At 48.6% G+C, this 27,341-nt stretch overlaps 1 protein-coding gene across 1 annotated transcript in view; it reads left to right on the plus strand.

Annotated features, from left to right (window-relative positions):
* Positions 1–21,822, plus strand: part of APBA2 (amyloid beta precursor protein binding family A member 2) — a 142,736-nt gene extending 120,914 nt beyond the window's left edge. The window contains exons 8-12 of the mRNA XM_007956327.2: positions 5,307–5,486; positions 7,074–7,286; positions 8,908–9,027; positions 18,805–18,945; positions 21,751–21,822. Of these exons, the coding sequence (XP_007954518.1) occupies positions 5,307–5,486; positions 7,074–7,286; positions 8,908–9,027; positions 18,805–18,945; positions 21,751–21,822 (726 nt within the window). The remainder of the gene's footprint in view (positions 1–5,306; positions 5,487–7,073; positions 7,287–8,907; positions 9,028–18,804; positions 18,946–21,750) is intronic.
* The last annotated feature ends 5,519 nt before the right edge of the window (positions 21,823–27,341 follow it).

The raw sequence follows: 27,341 nt of genomic DNA on the forward strand, positions 1-27,341 counted from the left end.
ACCCAAGGTTTGCTCCGCTGCCTATGTGCAGGGCTCTTTGATGAAAATGGATGAGAGCTGGAGGGTAGGGGTGGGGTGGGGAAGGTTGGGCGTGGGGGTGGTGGACAAGGGCTGGGATACTCTGTAGGAATTGATGGTCTGGGGTGCTCTGGGGAAAAAGACATAGATAGTCAGAGGTGCTCTTTGGGGAGGCAGCTCTGCTGTTGGCTGAGAAGTCACAAATCCCATTGCTACCTGAGGGTACATAGCTGTGTGTATGCTAGGCATTGAGCTGGGCTATACCTCCCTCCTCCCCACTCTCCCCTCTCCTTGGCTGCAGAAGAGGCCCTTCAATGATCTTTGGATGCCCAGGATCTGCAGTGACAGTGCTGAGGTTTGAGGAAGGAGCCTGTGATCAATGACATCCATGAAGGTTCACCTCAGTTGGAAGAAGTGATTTGTTCTGTGGGGTCTGTGCCCTGCTCAGAGCTGGTGGCCTGCCCATGAGGTCACAACAGAATGAGCCCAGCTGGGTTATAGCTCACAGGGAGAGCTCTGTGTGCTGCAGGGCAGGAAGAGCCCCAAACTCTCTGATCTAACAGGCTCTACCTCTGAGCTGTGCCACTTCAGGAAGCAAACACCACTCTCCTTCACTTCAGCACTTTTCTGGTATTATCTGTGTGCTTCTTCTTTCTGGAAGGCCAGAAGGAAAATGCTGCCCAGGGTAGCTCTGGGTACCCGGCTCCTCCTTGCCCCCTGCCCCCTTCCAAGGAAGGCTGCCTTGCTGGGTGAGCAGACCCTGTGAAGCTCCAGGGGACTGATGAGACCCAAGTCCTTGCTCAGGCTATTCTCTCTCCTACAGCACCCTCTCCCTGCTTTTTACTATCCTTCACCCCCACCACCTCTGAAAGCCCATACTCTGATGCATCCTTGACTTTTTTCAGTGCTTAGTGCTGAAATAGCATCTTAGTTGTGAGATGGGGCTAGAAAGTCAGCTGTCCAAAAAACAACTGAGATGCTATTTCTTTTCTTTGGACTTTCAGGTTAGTTTTCCTGTCTTCTTTTTTTGAATCCACATCTTCTTACCTCCTCAGGAGGATGTCTTCAAGTTTCTTAGGGTATGAGAAAGGTGATCTATTTAAATAGATATGTCTGGAAATGTGTCTTTTACCTTTATTCTTAAATGGATAGTTTTGCTGGGTATTGACATCTAGGTTGACACTACCCACCCCATCTCAGACATTAAAGCTGTTGCCTCACTGTCTTGTAGCATCCACTGGTGTTAAAAGTCTGAGTCCATTCTTATTCTTATTCTTCTGTAGGTGACTTTTGTTTTCAGTCTAGAGGATTTAAGGATTTTATTTATTCTTCATGTTCTAAAATTTCATAACAACAGTTCTTTGGGCATGAGTCTTTTAAAAATTGTCCTCAGCATTTGGTGGGTGTGTATAATCTGTTGTCTCATTTCTTTCCTAAGCTCTGAGATGTTTCTATTAATTTTTTAATGAATCCATGCCCCACTTTGGCAGATTTGGGGTCTCCTGATAGTTCATCTGAAGCTCACATATTTTTTTCTCTAGTTTTCCATCTCTGTTTTGTTGTTCTTGTTTATTTTGCTACATGATTTGAAAAATATTCTTTATATTGAATTTTATGTCAATAATGATATATTTTATTTCTAAAAACTATTTTGCATGTTCTTGTTGTTCCTTTTTCCACAGCATCTTGCTCTTGTTTTATGGATGCCATATTTTTGTGAAGCTCTCTGAAGATACCAAATAGAATTTGTATGTATGTTTGTTTGAAGTTCTTTTCTGTCCCCTGAATTACTGTTTCTTCTAAAAGCAGCTGTTCTGTTTATCTTGGTCCTTCTCTTTCCTGCTGCTGGCTTTTCTCATATGACTGGTGACCTCTGATTTTTGGTTTGCATTTAGATTGGAGGACATTGCCAACCTAGTGAGATTATCCTCTTTGCTTTCTGTGTTGGCATGTTTGTGCCATTTTTCCTTAAGAAGGTAAGGTAGAGGGTGCTTTGCATTTGTGGGCAGGGCACAGCTTGCACCAGCTCACTTTCTTTGGGATGAGGCTTCTCATGGTTTACAGAGTATTTGGAAATGTGCAAACGTCTGTGGGATACTTGTGATTTTCACCATCACTAGAAGGTATTACTTAGTGGGTGAAAGTAGAGATGCCAGATATTCTTCCTTGAATGTGATGGTCCTGCACAAGGAGGAATTATCCTTTCTCAAATGCTGGCGGTGGGCTGGCAGGGAAGCTGTCTGGGCTGAAGATGGTCAAGTGCCATATTGACGTGGCCTTCACTTTGAGACTCCAACACTCAACTGTTGTTGTTTGCCATTGAATCAATTCCAACTTATACCCTATTTCTCCCTGGGAAGTTTGCACAATTTCTTTTGAAATAGCAAGGAGTGGAGAGAGAGAGAGAGGAAAGAAGAGCAGAATGAAAGGATAGAAGGAAGGAAAGAGGAAGGAGGGAGGGAGGGAGGAAAGGAGGGCAGGAGAGAGGAAGGAAGAAGGACAGATAATACTCATGATTCTGCCTGTAATCTTCATGTGTAAGAGTAGAAAGGCATCTGTGGCACCCACTAGCCCAGTTGTCTAAGGTCCAACTCTAGGGTCAGCTCCTGCAGCCTTTCCCACCTGTGGAACTTAGTAGTTTACAAGAACGGAAATTTATTCTCTCACAGCTCTGGGGACTCATTTGGGAAGTCCAAATGTGTGTGTTGGCAAGACCATGCTTCCTCTCAAAGCTCTAGAGGAAGAATTTTTTTTTTTTTTATCTTCCCCAGCTTCTGGTGACTCCGGGTGTTCCTTGGCATGAAGGTGCAGTGTTATATAGTGCCCTTCCTCTGTCTTCTTGTCTCTTTATGTTCTTCTCCTGTGCCAGTCAGATGGGATTAGGATCCACTCTACTTCCTGCTTTGCATATGGTAACTGATAACATCTTCAAAGACCCTATTTCCAGACAAGGTCACATTCACAGGTGCTGTTGGTTAGGACTTCAACTTATCTTTTGGAGGGACAGGATTCAATCTATAACATATGAGGTGTGTGGTGTTCTTGGGACAGTATCAACTGTATCCTGAACTCTGTCTCTGGGTGCTCCCTCAGAGAGGGGCAGCTGTGTCTCTCTTTGGCCCCTAGCCATTTCTCAGGGTGGGATGGGAGCACTTGTCTGGGTAGCTTTTCCATCACAAAAACCCTGAGGACTGTGAGGAAGTGGGAAGGCTCCCATTGCCTGCTTAGGTACGTGTGCCTTGAGATGTGGCTCTCCTGTAGTCACCAGCTCCATCTGTTTCTGAGTCCTGAGGGACATGTGTGGTCCAGTGATCAGTGGCTCTCTTTAGAATGTGATATACCCTTAGCCTCTGAGCCCTGGTGTTTGAGTCTAAGGCCACAGGGACAGTCCCTTTCAAAGTTTTCTCCCCAGGGTTTGCATTCCTGGACTGCAATGTTCTCAGTGGCATCTCTAGGCAGCAGCCCTCCAACCTCTGAGTAGTTCTTCTGACAGGGTTGGGGTACACAGAGCTAGTTATAAGTGAGCTTTGTGGAGAAACAGGGAACTCCTAGGGCAGCTGCTGGAAAAAGTCATGACAGAAGCAAGAGAAAGCAGCCAAGTTGACCACAAGCAGCATGTTGTTGTTGTTGTTGTTTGCCATCGAGTCGGCCCCGACTCATAGCGACCCCTCCTTGGGTTTCCGAGGCAGTATCACTACAGAAGTAGGAATGCCCAGCCTTCCTTCCGAGGAGTGGCTGGTGGGTTTGAACCGCCAGCCTTCTGGTTAGCAGTCAAGTGCCTTAGCCACTATGCTACCAGAGCAGCATAGGTTCCTCCATATGACCTCTTACTGGGCAACAGATGTGTTGTGACCCCATCTCTAAGTGCCAGACTTTTTCTATAATCCATTTTATACGGGGTCACCCAAATCTTTGCACATTTGTGAGTTAGTTCAGGTACCTGAAATAATCAAACCAGCAACAAAAGACAGTACAGGCTCCACCCCATGCCTCCTTCCAGTGCTCCATGGGCTTGCCCACCCAGGAAGCTTTCCATAGGCCCTGTCTGTGGGAAGAAGACTGGGCCCAAGAAAATGTGGCCCAAGAACTACTGTAATTTGGCAAAGGGCTGGGTTGTGGCAGAAACGTTTTTCAGCTCTCATAGAAGCATCTGTCTGATCATTCCCCAAAGCACAGTATGATTCCTCCCCCAGAGCAGAAGGAGGAGGGTGAGAGAGGGCACCAAACCCCAGACCTCCAGCTGTGTAGAAGCCCTTGTAGTGCTGGAGCTGGACTTCTGTGTCTAGAGAAAAATATAAATTGCTGGTGATCAATCACTGAGTGCTCCCTACCTGCTGGCAAAGCTCAAAGTGTTATCATTTCAAATGAGATTAGATTAATCTCAGTTGTATTATAGTGGAAGAAATAGAGGTCCCATGAGGCTAAGTCACTGACCACAGGCACACAGTGAGGGCACGGCTGGGGTTTAACAAGGCAGCAGAGTACAGGGACCAGGTGAAGATCACCATGCTGCCAGTGAGCTTAGCTTTGGCTGCACATTACCGTAGACCCAAAATAAATAAAAGCAGCATAAGTGACACACCAGTTCTAGTCTTCCATAGAAGCAGTGTGGAGGTGGCAGTCTTTAACAGAGAACCAGGCTCATCTCTTTCTACTTTGCACCCTAACCGTGTGGTTTCATCCTCAAAGCCCCTGTGGAACTGCAGATGGTTCCTGACTCCCACACTTAGGAAAATAGGAGGGAAGAGGGGGAAAGGCAAAAAGTCAAGAGCACTAGCCGTTTAAGGAAGTTTCCAAGACAGCCACACACCCTGCAAGAGCAGATGAGGGCACACATAGCCTCTCCTGGGTGACCTTGGGTTTTGTTGCTACAGAGAAATAAGTATTAGACAACTGGCAGTGTTTGAGACACTCCCCAGAGAATATACCTCAAGTTCTATTTTTGGAATAAGACAGGTGGCAAGGAAATACTGTTACCAAATACAGTTACAAGAATAGGATATATAACAAATAATTCATAATTTCCCCAGACTTTATTTGAAAGGGTGCTTTATCCTGGGATGCCAGGACATAAAGCAGATCAGGTCAAGGCAGTCAGGACCAGGGCCTGCCTGATACTAGGCAGCAGAAAGGCTCGCCCCACAGGTGACAGCTTTCCTTGTCCTAGGGTCTGCAGTTTCTTTCCTAAGCACCCTGGGATGCTGTGAACACTTTGCAGCCACCCTGCTGTGGCCTCTCCTTCTCTTGGGGGTAGTGTGGGGTTTGTGCTTCCATGTTGCTCCCTGCAGGCCCAGCTTATCGCCCAGTCCATTGGGCAGGCCTTCAGCGTGGCCTACCAGGAGTTCCTGCGTGCCAATGGCATCAACCCTGAAGACCTGAGCCAGAAAGAGTACAGTGACATAATCAACACCCAGGAGATGTACAACGACGACCTCATCCACTTCTCAAACTCAGAGAACTGCAAGGAGGTGAGCTGCTTTCCACTTGACCCACTCTCCCAGCTGGGCCTTCCAGAGTTTCAGTCCGATGGCCTTACTTAGGAGCGGTGGGGCACTGCTCAGCACTTCCCTTCCAGCCCACCAAGGGGACAGAGAGCAGCCTTCATGGCCTCACAAGGTCACTGCCATCACAGTGGACTGGAGTGCTGCCCAAAGTGTACACCTGTGAAGGCTGCTGCCTTCACAGTGGAGCACTTGGGTGTGCAATGAGTTGACGGTGTAACAAAAGAGATGATTACAACCCATTTAATGACTTTGAAAATATGCCTTTTAATGTTGCTATTGTCACCACTGGCCCAGGAAAGATCTCTGAAAAGCTATAAAAGAAAACAAGCTCACTGCTGTCGAGTTAGATCCGACACATAGCGACCCATCCTTGGGCTTCCGATACGTAAAAAGCTGTGTTGCCGTTGTTGTTATGTGCCATCGAGCCAGACCCGACTCACAGCGGCCACTCCTTGGGTTTCCGAGGCAGTATCACTATGGACGTAGAGTGCCCAACCTTCCTTCCAAGGAGTGGCTGGTGGGTTTGAACCACCAGCCTTCTGGTTAGCAGTCAAGTGCCTTAGGCACTATGCTACCAGAGCTCCTCTGAAAAGCTGTAGGTGGCATCTTTGTAACAGGGGACTTGGATGTTCTGTGTTGAAGCTACCAGCAGAGGGCATTTGAACAAGTTCAAGAGGTTCTGCTCAAGGGTCTTTGGAATGTTCTGCTTTCCAAAGCAAATACCCCAGGGATAACTTATACCCTGACTGCTTGTTGAATGAGTAGGTAAATGGATGGCACAGACTGCTGGTTGAATGAATGAATGCATGAATAAATGATTCTGCTTGTTAAATGAACTAAAGAAAGAATGACCCTGACTGCTTGTGAAATGAATAAATGAATACCTTGACTGAATGTGGAATTAATGAATGAGTCACCCTGACTGCTTGTTGAATGAATGAATGAACAATTGTGACTGTTGTAAGATGAATGAATGATCCTGAATTCTGTCTGCTTGTCAAATGAATGAAAGATGCTAACTGATTAATGACTGAATGAGAGAGTTAATGACCTGCTTGTGGAAAGAATGGCCCTGGTTTTTGCTGAATGTGTTATAGGCAGCCTTCTGAGGGAGTGACCCTTGAGGCAGAGAGAAGAATAGAGGGCTTTTCTACACAAGTGCAAAGGCTAGGGCTTAAGGGTGCTGATTTAAGGGTGAGTGGTAGAGTGGAGGATGGACACTGGGGTTGGAGAGCACCCCTCTGGGCTCTGTAGTATGTGGTTAAGGACATGGAGGAAGGAGCAGGGGCCAGGAAACTGGAGCCACTTGGGGCTGGGAAGTCAACACTGTGGGGGTGAAGGTTCAGGCAGGAGCAGAGGGATTAGTATTCAGGGCAGCATGAGGGAGGAGTGGGCATCTGGGCCCTAAGACCCTCCTCCTGACCCAGGTGAGCCACCTTAGCTCTGAGGGCAGGGCAGGGATCGTGGGGCCCAGGTTTGGGCACATCCTTTTGAGGGTGCTGGCAGAGGCTTCTGCTTCTCACAGCACTTTTACATGTTGACCCCTTGCAGCTGCTGCTGGAGAAGCATAAGGGTGAGATCCTGGGTGTGGTGGTTGTGGAGTCAGGTTGGGGCTCTATCCTGCCCACGGTGATCTTGGCAAACATGATGAATGGCGGCCCAGCTGCCCGCTCAGGGAAGCTGAGCATCGGGGACCAGATCATGTCCATCAATGGCACCAGCCTGGTAGGGCTGCCCCTCGCCACCTGCCAGGGCATCATCAAGGTAGGTAGTGGGGACCCACCCCCTTACATCCTCACTGCAGTGTCATCCCCAAAGAGACTCAGGGACTGGTCACTGACTATACATACAGCTATCATTAGAGGGACCCAGCTGCATGGGTATGGGGAAAGGAGGCCTTGGTTTCATCTAGCTCAGTGCTGAGTCATGGTGTCCCAGGGAAGGGACAAGTTCCCATGGTTGTGGGGTGAATGACTATCCCAGTTGGCTGGGATGTTCCCATTTTAGTGCTGGAAGTTACACTTCCTGGGCAGCCCCTCAGTCCTGGACAAACTGGGCAGGTTGGCCTGCTTACACTGGAACATGTTGCTGGAAGACAGGCTTTTTCCTAAAAGGCTGCTCTGACTGACCTGTGAGTCCACAGCCTTAGGAGGAGGTGAGCTTCCTGTTCCTGGTGGAATCAGCAGAGGGACACAGCCAGGTGAGGTCAGGGCCTTCATACTTGCTTATCCATTCAATGAAAGCCCAGGGTCCAGGGGACAAGCATAAGGCCTCAGGCTGGCCCAGCTGCCAGCCCTGAAAGCAGCACTTTCACTATCTTTCAGGATCCTCAGATAGCAGGCTCTGCCTGTCGGTGGGCCTCTCTGTCTGTAATCTTGCCCCAGCCCTCAAGGGCTGATTCCCTCCGCATAGTCATGGCCTTAGTTCTAGAGGAAGCACCTCCCTCCTCCCTGGTGCAGCCTTGCAAATGAAGGGCACCTCTGAAGCTGTCTGTTGGAGCTAGCCAGTAATGTCTGTCTGATGGACACAGGGAGAGGCTTCCATCCAGCAGGAGGTGCTGCACCCAGGGCACTTTCCTGCAGCAGTGGATGGTGCCACTCTTCATGTGCCTGTGGGGTCACTTTAATTTCTAGGCATCTCCAAGCAGCATCTAGGCTTGTGCCTGGCTGGAGGGGTACAGCTAGAACTGTAGATGTGTGAGGCTTGATTCCCATCACCCCACTACCCACTTAGCCCCCAGAACTGCAGCCTGGCATGCTCACTGACAATCACATCTTCTCAGGGGCCTGAGGCTACAATTGGCTCCAGGCTGATTCTGTCTCAGTGTGGCACCAGAATCCCACACTACCCGGGAGCCCCTTCCTCCTGCTCATGGTTTTCACTGACCATATATCATCATGTCCTGACCCCTTCTCTCCTGTCGGTATAGCAACAGCTCTGTCACTGCAAGATATTCTGCTTTGAGAAGAGTGGCCCAGAGTTCTTCCAAATAGGATGTTCTATATTTGTGTGTGAACACCTATAGGTGATTGTAGTGCCTCAGCCTGAATTCTATGAGGCAGCACTCAGCCTGGCTCCTGATGGGGGTGCAGCTTGTATTCACCCATGTCAGAGGGCCTGAAGCACAGGGAGGGAGTCATGTGTCCACTACCTCTTGATACAAAGCAGCCTGGGGTGAGGGTCAGGGCAGTACTTTCGCCCCTGGTACAGAGGAGATGCTGAGGCCCAGAGTGGAGACTCCCTCACCCATGCTTTCGCAGCCCAGGTGGCAGGGCAGGTCTGAGGCTAGCCTGGTGGTCCCAGGTTCAGCCTCGTACTTGGTCAGTGCCAGGAGGTATGTAAGGCTGCTGTGTGACTCTGTGACTCATGTCCCCACACTCTGCAGGGCCTGAAGAATCAGACACAGGTGAAGCTCAACATTGTCAGCTGCCCTCCAGTCACCACAGTCCTCATCAAGAGGCCAGACCTCAAGTACCAGCTGGGCTTCAGTGTGCAGAACGGAATTGTAAGTCCTCCCTATCCTTCTTAGTTGCTTCCACAGCATAAGGCTTGGGTATGGGGAGTTGGGTGTGGCAAGTCTTCAGTGCCACTGCCCCCAGAACTGCCCCTGACTGACAGGGCAAGCCACACATGGCATGGGCTTGTAGTGGTTCTGGGGCAGGCCTGGGCACTGGCTCAGGCAGACAGGGAGAGCCAGAGTGTGGACCTCATGCCCTGCTTAAGGCACCATTGCCCCTTTGGTAGTTGATCTTAGTAAGTGCCTGCTTTGCAGGGCTTGGGAGGTTGGCTCTCTACTACTGCAGTAAGGAAATATACAGCCAATAGCAGCACCAGACTCAGTGTGTACAACAAGCACATACCCAGGCATTTGTTCTTTAATTTACTCATCCATTCACTTACCCACTTCTTGTTCAGCAGATCACCATGAAGTACCTGCCCTTTGCCAGGTTCTGGGCTAGGCACTGAGGAAGTGGGAGGTCTTCAAGGAGGTAGTGATACTGGGCTTGAGTAAGTCTGGTCAAAAATCTGTAACTGGTCCCTCAGCCAGAATTCAGCTCATAATTTCCACCTTCTCTTCGACTGTGTTTGGCAATGTGAGTCCTGTTTCCCTGGTCTTTCCTCCTACAAAGGCTGCAGGGGATGGGCATGCCCACAGGTGGAGAGCAGGAGAGGGAGCCAGGAATTCCCCTATTGACCAAGCAAGCCCCGAGTATTAAAGAGCCAAGGAAGAGAGTTATTTTGGCAGGCCAGGGAGGAGTAGAAGCTCCTATTGTCAGGATCAAGGGGTGAGGGGCCAGAAGGCTGAGGACAGTGAGGAGCAGAGGGCTTCTCAGAAGGTTTGGGGAGTGCTGGGCTCAGGGAAGCAGAAATCAGATTCCATGGAAGGAAATAATACAGAGTTCTAAAGACCAAATTGCCAGGGTCCCTCCCAGGTTGTGGATGCCAACAGATGGACTCTTTGGTGAGATGTCAGCAGCTTCTTGGTACATCCACCACTGGTGCTTGGTTCTAAGTCCTGAGCAAAGAGGCCTGGGCTCACCACTGTGGACAAGGAGCAGTTCATCTACGGAAGAGGCCACAGACCTCAGCCTTGCCTACTAACAAGCTGTTCAGCCATCTGACCTCCACTGCCCCATCTGTGAAGTGGGCTCACACTTGCTTATGGGTCCAGAGCATGTATGTAGGACTTCATGAGGAGGTTGGCAGCCATGAGGTGGGTGTGTGGTGGCTCCAAGCAACTTTCTGCTAAAATCTGCACAGCCCACCTAAGAGTGCCAGAGAGGTTTTATAGGTGAAGTGAATTAATCTGTGGGTACATCCTTGTCATGGTCTGTCTCCCCATGACCCTGAAAATAGGGTCTGATGACTGCACACATCAATCATGTATCTATACCTGGCCCTGTGGCCACAACCTTGAGTAACTGATACAGGCTGGCCTGTTCCTTCTGTCCCCACCCCAGTGCCACACCCATGCACAGTCTGAGTGTAGAGGATGGGCATCTATGCACAGGATCTACCTGTCCAGATCACATCTCTGGCACTCAGATGTGGGCTCCCACACAGCTGTTACCCACACCTGGTAGTTCTACCAGCTGCAGAATGCAGTGCCCACCACCCAACTTGTGCAGTCATCTGCCTCGGCCTCAGAAGAACCTTGGGCTTCACCAATCAGTGGGACCTCATCAGGAGAGTGAGTTTGGAGAACATTCAGGAGGCCAAAGGTTCTGGCTACTCCTGTCCAAGAGTTTTCCTTGGGGACAGAAGAGCAATCCCCTGCCACCCACAGTATGGTCAAGTTGGAACCAGTAACTCTGCGGTCCTGGGTCTCAGCTTCTTCCCACCTGCTTCACAGAGGCCCTGGCTTGGTCACCAACTACAGTCCATGCTGCCTTGACTGGCCTGGACTGGTGGGCTCTTCCTGGGGGTCACGTCCTCCAGACCTCCCTGTTCCCAGGGCTAGTGAAGCTCTCTTGAGTTCCCTCCCAGCCTTGCTGTTCCTGAAGTCCTGGATCCAGTCAGGAAGGGACAGCCACAGAGTGACTATGTGCTGGGAGCTTGTTGGGAGGTAGCTTCTGGCTTCCGCCTGGGGTGCAGCCTGCACATACCTGACCATGAAGGGACCATGGGTTCAGCAGGGCAGGACATTGGCTAGGTGCTGGCATTTATCAACAATTCACAGACCCAACATGCTTTCTACCCACTTAATGTATAAACAATTTCTGCAGTAGGGGGCGGACTTTAGTTTCAGAGTAAGCAGTTAGATGAAATATGTTGTAACACTTTGGGGAAAAATAAATAAATCTGGGCACTGTCATCTGTGAAGTTGAAAGGATGAGTTCCCTGTACAGGTGTGTGTATACATATGTGTGTACATGAGAGCGTGTGGTATATATGTTCCTGTTCATGTGGGAATGTGTATATGTGTATGTGTGTGCATGTGTATGTGAATGTATATGAATATGTGCATGTATGTAGTATATGCATGCATGTGTGTGCATCCTTAAATGTGTGTATGTGCATGTTTACATGAGTGCTTCTATGTGTGTGTGTGTGTTTGGGTGTGCCCTATACTTCCTTACCTCTACGTGGGAAGTAGCCTCATCTTGGGTCTCTGAGTGGTCTATGCTTTCTCCAGAATAAGAGGCTCCAATTTAACTGAGACACTGGATCTTTTGTGGAGTTTGCCTCTTCTCACTGCTTTTCATTTAGCCCAGAGCCTCTCTTGGATGTCTGGTTCTCCCCTCTGTCTAGTTTCATCTTCCCAAGTGCCCAATCCCAGGCCTATCGTCTGTCTGTCTGTCTGGGGATCAGTTCTAGGAATTAGGTAACAAAAGCTGTCCCATGGGCATGCTCTTCCCACACATACAGGGCATCCTTGTAGCAGCCCCCCTACCTGTCCCACTTCTAGGCCAATGTCACCATTTTCTGGGTGAAAAACTGAGGAACAGAGCCTTTAAGTGACTTCCTAGAAGCATCATAGTTGATGAGAGGCAGAGCTGGGTTCATTGGAGGCAGGCCAACTCAGAGACCACACCCACTGCCTGCCATCATAGGCTCTTTCATGGCATGAGTGGGAGAATAAGCACATGAATTTTATGGCATTTGACCAGTGCAGAGGCTGAGGGGATGTCAGGAACCAAGTGGCCTTCCTCATCCTCCCAGTCATTAACACCCTTGCCAGCCAGCCAGTCCCCCTTTAACTAACACTATAGGAGCTCTGCACCTGCTGAAAACAGATACCACATAACTGTGGTTCCCTGAGGCCCCTGGAGGAGTTGGTCAACATTCACATTAGTTTTGTACAAGAATGTTCCACTTTCAGCATCAGAATACGTAGAGTACTCACGTTAGTTTGCAGAAAGGCCTTGGAGAATGGACCCAGTTAAGGTTCTTTGTAAACAGATCTCTCCCCTCTGTGGCCATTATACCTGTCAAGAAGTCAGCAGGTCTCCAGTTTGGAAGCCCCAGCTTTCTTCTGGGAAACATGCTCTTGACATCCACCAGGCCATGACCCTGACTCCTCCTTTTCCATGCTTTCTGCCAGCCTGGCCCAGCTTCCAGCTAGATCTGCTTGCCAGGGTCCTGAGTTCACTCTCCCAGCAGCACCTCTTACAGTACAAAATCTGCCTTTTTCTACCTCTCCCTTTCCTTCTCCTACTTTGTTGTCTCTCCACAAAGACTAGGAAGGAAGCTGCCACCAGGAAGTAATCAAGAAATGTCCTAGCTTCAGTCAGGGGCAAACCAGGCCTCCTCCTAACATCTGGTCAAGCAGCAAAGTGAGGGAGACCATTCTGAAGTGCTTTCTTCAGGATCTTCAAAGAGCCAATTACATTTGAAACAAAATACCTTTAATTTCTTTGGAGAAGTTAATCCTCAGTACTTGTGTGAGATGTTTGGGCATCAGCTCACTAGAACGTTCTTTGGCAGATGAGCATACCCCTTTCTGGATAAAGGTGGCCATAGGGCCCGGCCCTCTCTCCTACACCTGCTGAGCTTGCACCCCAACCCTAGGCCCCATAGCCTCTGTCAGAGCAGCAAGAGAAGGGCTCTGGATGTGAGGAGGAGCGGCCATGGGCCCCATGCTGCATCCAAAAACACACTGGGAGTTGGGAAAGGTCTGTGCGTCTGTGACAGACAAAACTCAGCAAACAAGTGGCAGGCAGGGTCTTATGGTGGGTGTCAGGGCCCGTCTGCAGTCAGTGGACCTGTAAGCCTTGCTCAGGCCCTGAGAAGGAGAGCAGGAAAGGCAGGGTGGAGCATTTCTGTCTCTCCAGCCAGCTGGCCCCATGAAGCAGAGTCTTCCAGCTGCATCTGTAGATCAGGCCATAGCAGGGCATCTGGCTGGGAGAGGCCATTTGGCAGTATGGCTTCTGACTGCAGCTCACATGTCAACACAGGCAGGCACCTCTTTTAGGCCTCTGGGTTGAGGGTGAGGGGATTGTCCCAGAGTCTCCAAAAAGAAAGCTTTGGTCTCCGAGATGGCTCTTTGCCTTGTTTTCTACAGGCAGACTGACCCTTGACTTCTGAGGGTACCGATAAGTATCTCTTCTTCTTGACCTGGCTTGACAGCTCCCCCACACACACATACACACACACACAAACACAAACACTAGAATTTGCTTGCATACCTCTGGGCCACAGAAATCCCATTTAATTATCTCTAAGCTTGCTCTCTGATAAGAGTAGCAAAAATCTCGATGGGGAAAGTGGGTAGGAGTGGAAGCAGAGCAAGTGCTCCCTGTCTACTTCTGAGCAACCTCTTGCCATGCATGGACCCTAAGTCCCTGGGGGGATTAGGAGGCCCGAAGTTTGGTGGGTGCTGAGTGGTGCAGGCCAAGCCTCTGACTACAGCCCAGCATTTCCTTCCTGGCTGGCTTTCTTGTGTGGCCCTCATGGTGGGCTAACTCTGCCACTTGGTTGTAAATAGACCTTACACAGGACACTCTAAGGTTTGTCAAACTAGTTTGACCTCTGTCATCTTTCTCCAAACCCCTGGGAGAGCTCAGGTGAGTGAGGCCTTATCAGACAGAGGAGAGAGCAGAGCCCAGAGAGGGGTGGGATCAGTCTACTCTGAGGGGCAGAGTCAGGGCTGGGACCCTGAGGCCTGTCCCTTCCCTTGGCTGCCTGCACCCAGCTCCCACATTGCCTCCAGGCCATGGGCCTGGCTCTGCCTGGGCACGTGAAACATGCCAGGTGCACAAACAGGGCCTGTCCCTTCAGGAGTAAAGGCTCCAGCAAGGTGATCCATAGACACATCAGGGCCAAGGATCTCCCTGAAAAATGTAGCTACCTTGTGATTTTGCATGAGTCTTTGAACAGGGGTTATGACCCCAGCTCTGTTGGGGAGAGGACTAAACTCATGAACAACTGACTGCTTGGTCATGCTCAGTGTCCAGGGCAAGAATTCAAAAGGAAGGGATGGTAACATACAGGAACACAGCCCTGGCAGAAGAAACCTCAGCTATGGTTTGTCAGAATGGAATTGTGGGTGGCCACTGTCAGGACTTTCATGAGAACCAAGGTGTGCATGAGACTGAGGAGGGCATGGCAGAACAGGGACAGGGATGAGAGATCTCCCAGAGAAGGCATCTGCAGCCAAACCTGGGGGTTGGAATGATTTTTCTTTTGAGAATGCATAGCTCTGTGCTTTTCTCTCAATTTCAGATGTCTGTGACTAGGTGGGGGGCAGTACATCTGCTACTGCTTGCTCCTCACTTGAAGGTATTATTTAGAGATGACTTTTCCAGGCAAAGGAGCCCTGGTGGTACAGTGGTTAAATCACTTGGATGCCCACCAAAAGTTTGATGGTTCAAACCCACTAGCTAGTCTGGGAGAAAAATGTGAAAGTTTGCTTCTAGAGAGATTGGGACAGTTCTACTCTGTCCTACAGGTTGCTGTGAGTCAGAATTGACTCAGTGGCAGTGGGTTTGGTTTGGCTTTCCTAGGTGAGACAGGTGCTCTCCCTGTCACAGGAAAGTGAGCAGATAAGGGCCAAGGGACTTCCTGTCTATTCCTCAGAACAGTTGCTACTGCCACTTAACTGCTTATCAAGGGCTAGAAACAAAATTAAATTCCTTTTAAATTAAATTGTTATTTTTAACAAAGTGATTCTTGGAAGTGGTTTTAAAAATTCCAGCAATACTATAGTGCTTTCAGTGGAATCCAGCAATGTCTGCTCTTGCCTCCTTCCTGTTCCTCCCTCCAGAGGTGATACTTCCAACCCCTAGCAGAATCTTGTACTTCTTCCATCTTCTAAATCAAACCCTTACACTACCATCTCTCTGTTTTTCAATTGCAGACATCATGTTTTCCTGCTATGGAAGGTGCCGGTTAGCTGACACATCTCATGTACACATATTTCAGCTCCCTACCAATCTCTCCCAAACCATTCTCTCACAATTCAGCATTGCGTCAGTATTCAGCATTTACATTTCTGGGTTTCTATAAGGATTTGTTCATATGTGATTCACTTACTGTGTTCATTAGGGTAGTGGTAGCTGCTGTAACAAGAAGGCCCATAGGTGGAACGCCTCTAACAAGATAGACATATATTTCTCATGGAGCAGTCCAAAGGTAGAGTACCAGATTATTTACACATCTGTCCACCCATAGACGCAGCTGGGCCATCCTTGGGATAGAACATCCAAGATTGTTCATGCTGCTGTTCCATCCAGTCAAAACTGAAAAGGGCAGAGGCCCAGGGCCATTCTTCTCAGGCTGGGGTGCAGGAGGTTGCATACATCACTTGGGTTCATATCTCATTGCTGAAAGCTTGGTTGCATGGCCACACCTAACTGCAAGGAGGGTGGGAAAACAAGGCTGAGCTGACAGCCACATCTCAGAATACATTCTGTTTATTACCAGGAAAGAAGGGGAGACAAACTTGGGAACAACTATTTTTCCGGGAATCAATAATTGTCTCTTTTCTTTTGCTTGCTTAGTTTGCTGTGCTGTTGTTTTAGGTGCCGTCGAATTAGTGCCAACTCATAGCAACCCCTGTATAATAGAGTGAAATGCTGCCTGGTTCTGCACCATCCTCACTATTTTTGCTATGCTTGGGCCCATTGTTGCAGCCACTGTGTCAGTTCATCTCATTGAGAGTCTTCCTCTTTTTTGCTTACCCTCTACTATAGCAAGCATGATGTCCTTTTCCAGGGACCGATCCCTCCTGATAACATGTCCAAAGTACATGAGACACTTTGTCAAGCCAGGTCAAGCCAGCCTCACTTCTAAGGAACATTCTGGCTACTTTTTCCAAGACAAATTTGTTCCTTTTTCTGGCAGTCCATGGTATATTCAGTATTTTTCACTAACACCATAATGCAAATGCATCAGTTCTTCTTCTGTGCATCTATCATTAATTTATCTTTAAACTCACCAGTGTACCTTTACAATCCCTTATTGAATAACTATTGCTTGCATTTTTCTCATTGGAGATTTACCTACTGACATCCTCCATTTTCCTGCTGCATTCTAGAGTGGGTGGCTTTAATACCACTAGATAACTAAGACAGGAAAGCATTTTCAGTGAGGACTTTTAAGGTTGTATGCATTATCTTCTGGCTTCTAGGTCTGTTGTTAAGAGAGCAATGCCTTTTGGTTCTTGGTCAATTGTATGTAGTTAATTTGTGCTCCCTGGAAGCATTAAGGATCTTCCCTTTGTCCCCAGGGACCTGAAATTTCATGGAGATGTGCTTTGAAGTGAGTCTCATTGAATTGAGTGCTTTCAATCTGGAAATTTATGACTTTCAAATCAGAGTGATTTTCTTTTATTATTTCTTTGAGAATTTCCCATCCTCTCTTGAATTTTTCTTTAACCATTGTCACATGAACTCTTTCTTATTCTTGGAAGATTATGTTGTTGTTTTACAAATACAGTGTTTCTGCTTTTCTTCTAAGGCTGTTCATTGTAGTTTTGAAGGTTGCATCTACTTCTTGTTTTAGATTCTTCTGTGATCTCTTTTCTGTCTGCTTAGTTGCTTGCTTTGATCTCTATCTTTCTTGCTAGCTTTGCTCAAAATATTTGGTGATCCTTGACTAGCCGTTCTTTGTTTTATTATTATTGTGGTGAGAATGCACACTCCAAAACATATGCCAGTTCAGCAGTTTCTACATGTACAATTCAGTGACATTGATTACATCCTCCAAGTTGTACAACCATTCATGCTATTCTTTTCCAAATTATTCTACCACCATTAATATTAAACTCAATGTCCCCTAAGCAAACACTCCTTCTTTCCCTTCCTTGCTTATTATATTATTATAACCACTAATAATCTTTGATTTCTATATCTTTGCGTATTTCATATAGCGTGAGCATAAAGTATTTGTCCTTTTGCAACAGACTTACTTCACTCAGCATGATGTTTTCAAGGTTTATCCATGTTGTGGCATCCATCAAAACATCATTTATTTTTAACGTTGAGTAGTGTTTCTTTGTATGTATTTACCACATTTTATTTATCTATTCATCTGTTGATGGATATTTCAGTTGTTTCCACCTTTTGACTGTTGTTAAAATGCTGTAGTGAACATTGGTATGCAGGTTTCAGTTTGCATTTCTGCTTTCACTCTTTCTGGGTATATACCTAGAATTGAGATTTTTGGGTCATATGGTATGACCATCCATTCTTTTTCAAAGGACAGCACTAATTGAAAGCCCTGTGTGCATGGAAGAAACTTGTCAACTATTTGATTTTGCTGTAGCCAATCAGATGGAAACCGACCCATTTCTTGTCTTGGGAAAGTTAGCTCCTTCAAAGGGTGTTCTCTGCACCTGTCTGGGGGCATGGTGGTAATAATAGCCTGACTGCCACTGTTCAGGTTGCTGGCTTAGAGAAAAGTCACTGAGGCTTCTCACAATTCAGAATGTAAACATTCACTTCATCTACTCCCCTCCATTTTCACCCAGCATCCCACAGCTTCCTTCTGTAGTGGTAAGGAGTCCTCAACCTAGAGCCTCTCCTGCCATTTCTCTAGACATGAAACTTTCTGTCTCCTGCCAGTATGGGTGCATGGCTGGCTGCACAGAGGGGAATTCTTAGAGGTCTAAGTCTTCCTTACACATTCTTTCCACCAGCCTACCTGGGTTAAGCCCCACTGCAGTGTTTTCTTTCCCACTCCTTTGTAGGTTCTGCAAGGCCCAGTGCTGTTTCCAGGGAGCCCTGCAGAAGGCTGTCAGTATGTGACATCCCCCCCTTCCCCCCCCCAAGCCATACCCTACCTGCTCTCTGTAAGCTGGCAGTTCTTGTTGTCGACAGTGATGCATACCTTGTCTAATGCTTTGATATTTTGTGAATCTCACAAGTGAGTGGAATCAAACACAGGTGCTTAATCATCATTTTCTCCAACTCTTTCCATTTGTTAGCTCATTAAATCATCACCTCACCCCTCATCCCTTGTGAAGGAGGAACAGGCATTGTCTTTGCTTTAAAGAGGAACAGAGTGCAGCCCCCAGATAATCTTTCAGAACATGTACTCCTGAACACACACCCTCTTGAGTGCTTTAACTGTTGCATTACCAACACTCCACACTTCGTGACAATGGGGGAAGCAAGGCTCCCAGGGGCTGAGAGGCCAATTGCACTGTGATTACGGATTTCTGAGGGCTTGGAAGGTTCTCCCACATGCCATGTCCTTGACTTTTTTTTTTTTTTTTTGGTCATGAAATGACTTTTTCTGCTGCGTGGTTAATTTTCTTTCTCTCATCTTTGGGGTTATGGATGAATGCCTACTGGGTAGGGCAGATACATGTGTGATAACCTGTCATGTGTCTGGTTAGATTTGCAGCCTTATGAGAGGGGGCATCGCAGAGCGAGGTGGCGTCCGCGTTGGCCACCGCATCATCGAGATCAATGGACAGAGTGTCGTGGCCACAGCCCATGAGAAGATAGTCCAAGCCCTGTCCAACTCTGTCGGAGAGGTAAGTTACACCAGTCCTTCCCACCATCTTCCTGGGACCAGAGTGTGGGCCCAGGGCCATCTTTGCCCATATGAGGGGTTTATGATGTGCTCAAGAAAACCATCCGTCCCACTTGGAGAAAGTCTGCCCTTCTTAGGGGACCAGGGAGCATGTCTCTGTTTGCTGGCTCAGTGTGACCTCTGCCAGCCAGCCAACCTCTTCCAGTGGGACACTGGACAGCAGTGGAGAGGGTCAGCCAGGTCATGGCCCCAACAGAGAGTGCCCATGACAGGGTGAGCAGAAGTGCAGGCTGTGTTGGTCCCTCCCTTTCTGTTTGTGTAACTGTACAGCCGAACCTCTCAGCAGACAGGAGGGTAAAGGCAGCCAGATGGAGCTCCTTCCATAATGTTTCAGGAACTGGGTCATGCATGCTCAGCTTGGTGCTGCAGCCCTCTATAGTACTGACCTGCGCATGAGGCCCTGGCACAATGGAAGTGGATTCCCCACTGTCCTCTTGCCTGCTTTTTCCCACCCACAATGTGGACCCCTCTGTGGCTGCTTGACCCTTTCCTACTTTGCTAGCTTTTAACTTTACTTCCATTCTAGCTCTTTCTGCATCAGTCCAGTGCTAGCATGAGGATGGATGAGGGTACAGAGGGCAGGGGCACAGTGTTCCTTAAGGAGCTCACAAGTAACTCAAGGTGAAAAGCAAGATGCCAGTGGGTGAGGCCACAGCATGTGGGAAGGATACCTCAGTGTAAGAGATGTGTGTGTGTTTGTGTGTGTGTGTGTGTGTATGAATGGATGTATGAGTGTGTATATGTGAGTGTCTGTGTGTGAGTGCAAGTGTGTAATGTGTGTATATGTGTGAGTGGATGTGTGTAGAGGGTTGTGAAGGAAGTAGATAAAGCAAGTGGGTTGTGGTTCTCCCTGAGAGATACGTTGGAGACAGCACAGAGGGTGAGGCTGAAGGTAGGTTGGGAGGGGGCCATTGTGAAAAGAGCGTGGGTGCTGGGTGGGGAGTTTAGGGTAATTTTGAGGGTTGTAGAAAGCAGTGGCCAGCCCAAACTTGTGTCTGTGAGCACTTCTCATGGTGGTCAATGGGAAAGGGGGAGTAGATTCTGGCTCTGTGCCCTGTGGGGTGGGCAACAATCTGGCTTGGCCCCTGGTGGGTGGATGGGTATTGTTTCCTGAGAGTCCCTTCAGATCATGATTTCAGAGGCCCTGGAAGACTGTTCCTTGTTTTGTGAAGTTACCAGAGCTGGGGAGAAGACACACTTACTCCTGGGTTGTTGTGGTCGTGGCTGCCTTTCAGGAGGAAGAAGGATGAGGGTAGGCATCATTAGCCTCCTTTTACAAATGGCTTCTAAGAAAGGAAAACCCAATTTTCCTAAGTGGACTGGAAATGGCCAACCCCACCAGAGGATCAGCCACACACAGTTGAAGAAATCAATCCAGTAGTCAGCTGGGAGCAAAGGGAAATGTTTCCCACTGTTCTGGCCTGAAATGAATTGATACTTAAAGAAGTCTGAAAATAGTGGGAAAGTAGGGGAGAAATGTTGCAGCCCTTTTAGCAGGGCCTCCTCCAACATCTCAGATGTGATGGTTGGAGATTAAAGTGTCTGCTTGCATTTTCCATCATCTCTAAAGACATTTAGAAAATTAGTCACTGATAAACAAGACCTGAAGTTTTGATGAGTCTTGGAGGTTGGATTTCAGATTGAGGAATCACAGGGAAAGAGTCTTCTTATGGAAAAAACCATTGTGGGGTGATAGAAGAGCTGACATCTGAAATTAACTGATCATAGCAATCCTGGGCCAGTGTATAAGGTGGGGGAGGCACACTGTGAGACAATACAAATACAAAAAAAGCACCTGCATCTGTTTGACATATTTGATGTCACTCCCTGTCTGAGCTAGTCAGATTGGCCTGAGACCTATTTGTCCAAGGCAGAGCAGATGGGACAGCTATGCCCTGGTTAGCCAGACCTGTCCAGTTGAAGGCCCACCTGAGGGGTTAGGGGCCCTGGATTGGGCTGTCCACTCCAGAAAGAAGCTCATTATTGTCCATGGAAGACTGGACAATGGTAGGACCAAGGCAGAGGAGGGGCTGTTGACTTGGGCTGGGTCAGTGAGGCTCATTTTGTCCTGTGGGAGGGCTCCGTGATTCATTTCCCTTTGTGCAGGCTTGGGGCTGCCTGCAGAAGTCTTTATGAGCAAGTGAAAAATGACCTAGATCTCCAGGCAGGGCTGGTCTGGGGGCCTCAGCAAGGAGCTGGAAAGCCTTGGCAGTTTTAGGTGGGAAAGCAGTGGGTATATGTGAATTTTAAGAAATCTTGGGCAGGGGGTCAGGGAGGCGTTGGCTATGGATGGAAAAGCCCAGTTGGGAAATGGATGGATGGACCCTAGTAATCCTGGGGAGAGCAGCTAAGACTTGGGGGAGAATTGAAGAGGGTAGGACCCAAAAATGCCTCCCCCTTGGGCTGCTGTCCCTCCCTCTTTTCTTCCCTCCAGGAATTTTGATGTAGACTGGCACTTTTTTCCTTTGGGCTGATTGAGGAGTTAGGGGATGTGACAGGGCTAGTTGAGGCATCTCGGGTCAATGTTCTGTCCCCTTCCAGAGCAGTAGTGCCACCCAGATACTGGGAAAGGTCTGGGGTGCCCAGGAAACTGAACTCAGCTGAGCCAAGTGGTGTCACTGACTGCATATGTGTGAGCCACTCATTCTCACTCTGAAAAACGTGGGGATTTTTCATATTAGGCTGGCCATGGGAGGAAAGGGCCCACAGGGTACCCCTATGCTCAGCCTGTGCTCCACCCCAACAGATCCACATGAAGACGATGCCTGCCGCCATGTTCCGGCTCCTCACAGGCCAGGAGACCCCACTCTACATCTAGGCTGCACCTCACTGAAGGAGCTTCATGGCCGGGCCCAGAGGCACTGGGCACTTGTCCACAGCTGGAGGCCAGGATGTCCAGTGTCCCTGACACACAGCCTCCAAGGACTCAGGCTTCCCTGGTGGGCATGTCCCCACCCACCATTTTTTTTTTTCTCCAGAAAAGGGGTATGTCTCTATCAAAGGGAGTCACAGAAGCAAAACCTTTGTAAAACATTCAACTATTTTGCCACATTCTGAACCGTTCCTCACAGTGACTGATGAGGAAGGTATTGTGTGTACTATGTGTGGTGTAGAGTGTGTGTCTTTCCCTCTTGAAGCTATAGTGGACATGGGTATCTGACAGACAAGGGGCTGCTGGGGAGGCCATGACTGACCCTCCTGCTCCTCAGTGGTCCTCCAGAGGTCTCTGATGCTCCCAGATAGGCAGACCCTGCTGTTGCTTCCCAAGAGCACAGACAGTGCAGCCCCCAGGTGACTTGTAATTAAAGTTTGGGAACATGTGACTGGTTGTCATTATTTACCAAGAAAGGAGGCGTATCTGAGTTAAATAAAGAATGTTGGCCACAACATTAAAACTCCATATTTATTTAGATAATATTACTGTTTTTGACTTTAATTTTGACAAACTGTTCTTTAGACTGAAAGGTTTTAAGATGACCCATGACCAAAACCACTACTCCTATCCCTACCTATAGTCTCTGTGAAGTTAACTGGGCACTCTCTGTCCCTAGCCAAGTCCCCACCCACAGAACTTGCCACAGAGTAGGGACAGCTCATTTTCCCTCCCAGGGACATGGAGAGCAGCCCAGTGTCTGTTCTCAATATAGAATCTCTACTTGCACATGCACATCTACACACATGCCACCCCACAAAAAATAACTCCCACAGAGAACACCACCAATGGCTTCTGTTCCCTGGGGCAGCAAGTGATACATGTTGGTGACTGGGTGGGCAAGGCACTGTCACCATCAGCAGTATTAGCGTGTGTTTAGCTCAAGTAACACATAGTCTAGTTAAATTCATTAGAGGTCAGTGTTAACCAATGTCATTTTGTCTGGAGTCTCTTTCTTTGGCCCAGGCCGTGAAGAATACACTGTGACTTAAGAAGCCTTACCATGCAGTAACTAAAGCTGTAGGATTACTGTATCCAAGGAGTAACCTGTGTGTTGCATGCAGCTGACTTTAAGAAGACTTCACTAATATCGCTAATAAACCTGAAGTCCTGATGACAAGCTGTCCGTGTGGCTGGTTTGTTCACTGAGGGTGGTGCCCTCCGTGCCTCTAACCCCACACCTTTGCATGATGCTCTGCAAGGATGCGTTTTGGCAGTAGCTACTCCATGAGCTTCCCCATGAGGTCGGAGGGGCACTGCTACCATCACAGGTGTCAGGCTGACATCACCCTGGAACAGCTAGAAGTATTAGCAGTGGTGGCAGGTTCACCAGGTGGGCCATGGGTTCTCCATCCACCTGTCCTGGAAAGATGAAATGGCTCTAATAGAGTGAGAGTGAGAAGGAACCTTGCAGCTCCAGAGTGAAATTTGTCCGTGAATGGGTATAGTGACTATGCCAATGAGTGTGAATGAATGTGTGAAAATATGTATGAGTGTAAGTAATGTGTGAAAGTGTATATGAGGGTGTGAGTACGTGGGTGTGAGTGTGTGTGTATGTATGAGTGTAGGTACATAAGCTGCCTTTCTCCATGGCCAATCGCATTGGTGCCTTCTGGCATGGGGAGGCAAGGGGGTAAATGGGTCTTTGGTCAGAGGCTTGGGGGCATGTCCCAGCTTTTGAGCTTCAGGACCCTGAGAAAGTAAGACCTTTTATGTCTGACCTTCCTACAAATGACCTGTACCCCCAAACCACAATTGTTGACACAGCCTGCACAGCCTGTGTAAACTTTAATTACAAAGTCAGACTAACAAACAAGGAGAGCTCTTATCTCCCTCCCAAAGTCTGTGAATTAAAAAACACACATACACTCTGCGCTGGCTCTTGGTGGCATATAAGACACAGTCTTTCAAAGCAAACTCCAGTCTGGGTGTCTTTGCCTTTTCCTGAGAACTAAGGAACAGCATGCAGCGTCAGAAACCTGACAAAGGGCAGCATGTACTGGGCACAATTGCAGGTGCTCGCTCTCCCTTTCTGATGATGCTGGAGAATGGAAAACAATAAAGTTCTTCATGTTGCCAGGAAACAAAAAATGCTAGCCCAGGATGGTCCATAGCCATGGCTAATGAAAAGAAACATGTGAATAAAAACTGGAGGGGTGAGGCCTCCAATGAGGAAAGCCAAGCATTGTGTCCCTGCAAGGCCCAAGGCAAGGGAGGGGAACAGTTTCCAGAGAGGAAATCCATGGCCAGCAAGGGATGAGGAAGCGAGGTTCCTTCTACATACAGTATCCACATTAAAAAGTCTAAATCAAAGGGCACTGAGCTATCTATAAGGAGCTGTAGTGGTGCAGTGCCTAAGGCATTTGACTGCTAACCAGAAGGTTGGTGGTTCAAATATACCAGCTCCGTGGAAGGAAGATGGGGCACTCTACTTCTGTAAGAATTTACCACCTTGGAAACCCAATGGGGGTGGCTGTGAGTCAGAATTGAATCGATGGCTGTGAGCTTGGTTTGGTTGAATTGTCTGTGTGACCCCCAGCAGCCCTCAGTTGTCCCACCTGGATAGGCAGCTGTGGGCCATCAGCATAAGTAGCAGCTACGTGCACCTGGCCACCTGCCCTCTGGCCTCGTAGTTCCAGGATCTAACCCTCTCCAAAGTGATGCTGGGAGACACGGTGATGTGGCCAGGATGCCACTGCAAGCCTACAGAGCCCATTGCTCGTGGGCACTTGCTGCCAGCAGAACCACTGTGCTTCCAGCCCTGTCGCTGCCTGATGAGCCCCCAGGGACGCCAAAGCCAGAAATACTTTTTATTAAAACACTGATTATTAAAACACTTTGAGGTACATTAAATTAATACAACCTGTGAGTTGTACAAACCAGTCTCTTGTGGCTTGAAAACAATTTCCTGTAAATTCTGCTTTAGCAGCATCTGTGGATCAGTATAGGTGAGGGAAAAAAAGCCCCACTTGAAATGAGCTTTTTGTTACATGATTCATTACAAGCATTTAATTTGTATGGTTGTCTTCAGGCTGAACGAAGACCTATGTCCTTATGAATGATGCACACCTCCCCCCACCTTGTTTACCATAGAGTTTAGGTCCAGGGCCCTACAACCACAGCACCCCACAGCCCCTAGGTCAGGGTCAGATAATGAGCCTAGGGATCAGACGATAGTCTCCTGGCAGATGTCTCCTCTTCAGGTGTATGTCCTTGTGCTACTGCATCCTAGTGGGTATCATCTGTCTGGACCTGTGATGGCCTTGATGCAGAGGTGGAAGGGCAAAGGCCATGATGGAGGGAGAGGGTTGTCTCCAGAGTAGCACCAGATAGGCCATTACAGATGAAGATGACAACAGGCACCTGGGTGGGCATAGCACATAAGAGACTGAGAGCTGCTTGCCCTGGACCATGGGTAACACAGACTGTGGGCTGTGGATGCTATTTCTGGGATTCCTGTTCCAGGGCATCCTTGAACTGGCTAGAGGTGCCAGGGCTGGGAGGGTCAGATGATCATCAGCCATTCTCTGGTGACTGTCACCCTTGCCCCTTCTCAGGACCTTTCCTGGCACCTTGGAGCCCAGGGCCCTCCTAGTGCCCACATAGCCCTCAGACTCTGAGCAGGGGCTGAGTAAGGCCCAGTCTGACTGCCTCACCTGTGCCCACAACCACCCTCAATAGCCTTATTTCTAGGAGCAGAAGGCCAGCAGGATAAAACCAGGTACAGTTAGATAATCTGCAAAGCAGTTGCTATGAGAGCAAATATAAAGTATAAAAATGGGCATGGGTGGGCTGGGGGAACAGAGCACCTAATAACCACAGGGACTAGAGGTGGCATGGACATGAGTGGTATCTGCATTATGCCATTGGGGAAGTACAGCCTACATGGGGCATGAGCCTAAGCAGCAAAAAAAAAAAAAAAAAGCTCTGACTGCAGAGAGGAGACAGGAGGGCACTAAGAGCTGCCACCCTTGCCATAGGATAAAAATACTGATGCTCAAGCCCCCCACCCTCATCCCCAGGGACTGAGTCAAGGCCTGAGAACTGCAGATTCAGCCCCCAGGGTCTCGGAAAGGAACATGGCTGTGTGGAGCCCATGCCTATGTGTGGACAACCTCAAAGCAAGAAGAGCCTGGTTCCTGGCCCTGAGACTCTGAAAATGCCCTGGTCCCAAGACTTGGGCTCCAGGGCTATCAATACTTCACTTGTGGGCGTGAAGGGGCACACTCACCTGCAAAGGGACTTGGCTTTTCAGGATTTCAGAAGCCCTCACTGGAGAACAATTAGAGAGTACATTTTCCTCTTAATAGTTTGAGTAAGTTCATCTCAGAGTAGTCATCTCTAATACGTCACTGGCAGAAAAGTTATAGTTTTGGTCAAAAGGTTTGAGTTCTGTTTTTCTGCTGGTGTTGTAACCTCTAGGAGGTACTGACCAGTAATATTAGTAAAGCTATGCAGGTGTCACATTGGCCACACCACTGCACCCCATACCTTAGCAACTCCTGCCAGTCCTGGGCTGGAGGAAGGTTCAGGCACCTGGGCTTGAAGGCACCCTGCTTGCTCCCTCCCAGTCTCCAACCACAGAAGCCCAGCCCAGCATGTTAGCTAAAGGAGGTTGGAGGCTGAGGATGGGGGTGAAGACAGGCAAAGGCCATAGAGCAGAGGGAAGGTGGGAGCTGGTTTGGCTGCCGGGGCTGCAGGGCAGCTGGGCAATGTGGGAGTTCATTCTCCTGGTCCTTCACCTGAACTTCTGGCCAGGCCTTTAGCTCCCAGAGGAGTTCCGGGGTGGCTTTGTGCATGTAGAAGCCTCAAGCCCAGCTCAGGGGGCCCCATGACCCTGCATGCTGGTGGCTCCTTGTTTGACAGCATATACACAGGTATTCCCATCAGACAGCTCTCCTGGATGCTGCTGGGAAGCAGCTGCCCTGATGTCAGAACATGAGGGGCCAAGGCCCAAGTGGCCGTCTCAGAGGGTGCTGGGCTGGCTGTTTCTGCATAACTAGCACATTGAGTGTTTTCACAAAAATAAAATAAATTGCAACCTACATCCTCTAACACAGGTACGTTTGCCTGACTAGGGAGGGGCTGCACTGGGTCATCTGAGACTGGGTTTATCAGAAAAATCACATGTCCCAGAGAGATGGCCTCATCCTCTTAGACCTCAACCCCTCAAGGCCAACTGACGGGCTAGAGACAAGGAAACTCCAAAATGACTGGTGGCTTGAAGTGGGTGCTTATGATTATGGAACAAATGGCAACAATGAATTTCTGTTTTCCACTGAAATGAGTTAAAGTGTGGGTCATGATGTGAAAGAGGATCCAGAGAGGAAGTAGGGAGGGGACTCCCCAAATCGAGGGCTGAGAAGGGGAGGCCTAGAAGAAAAGGTGATAAGAAGCCTGTCAAA

This window comes from Orycteropus afer, unplaced genomic scaffold (assembly GCF_000298275.1).
Source record: "Orycteropus afer afer isolate SDZICR_OR568_19922 unplaced genomic scaffold, OryAfe1.0 scaffold00609, whole genome shotgun sequence".
In the NCBI taxonomy this organism is placed as follows: Eukaryota; Metazoa; Chordata; class Mammalia; order Tubulidentata; family Orycteropodidae; genus Orycteropus; species Orycteropus afer.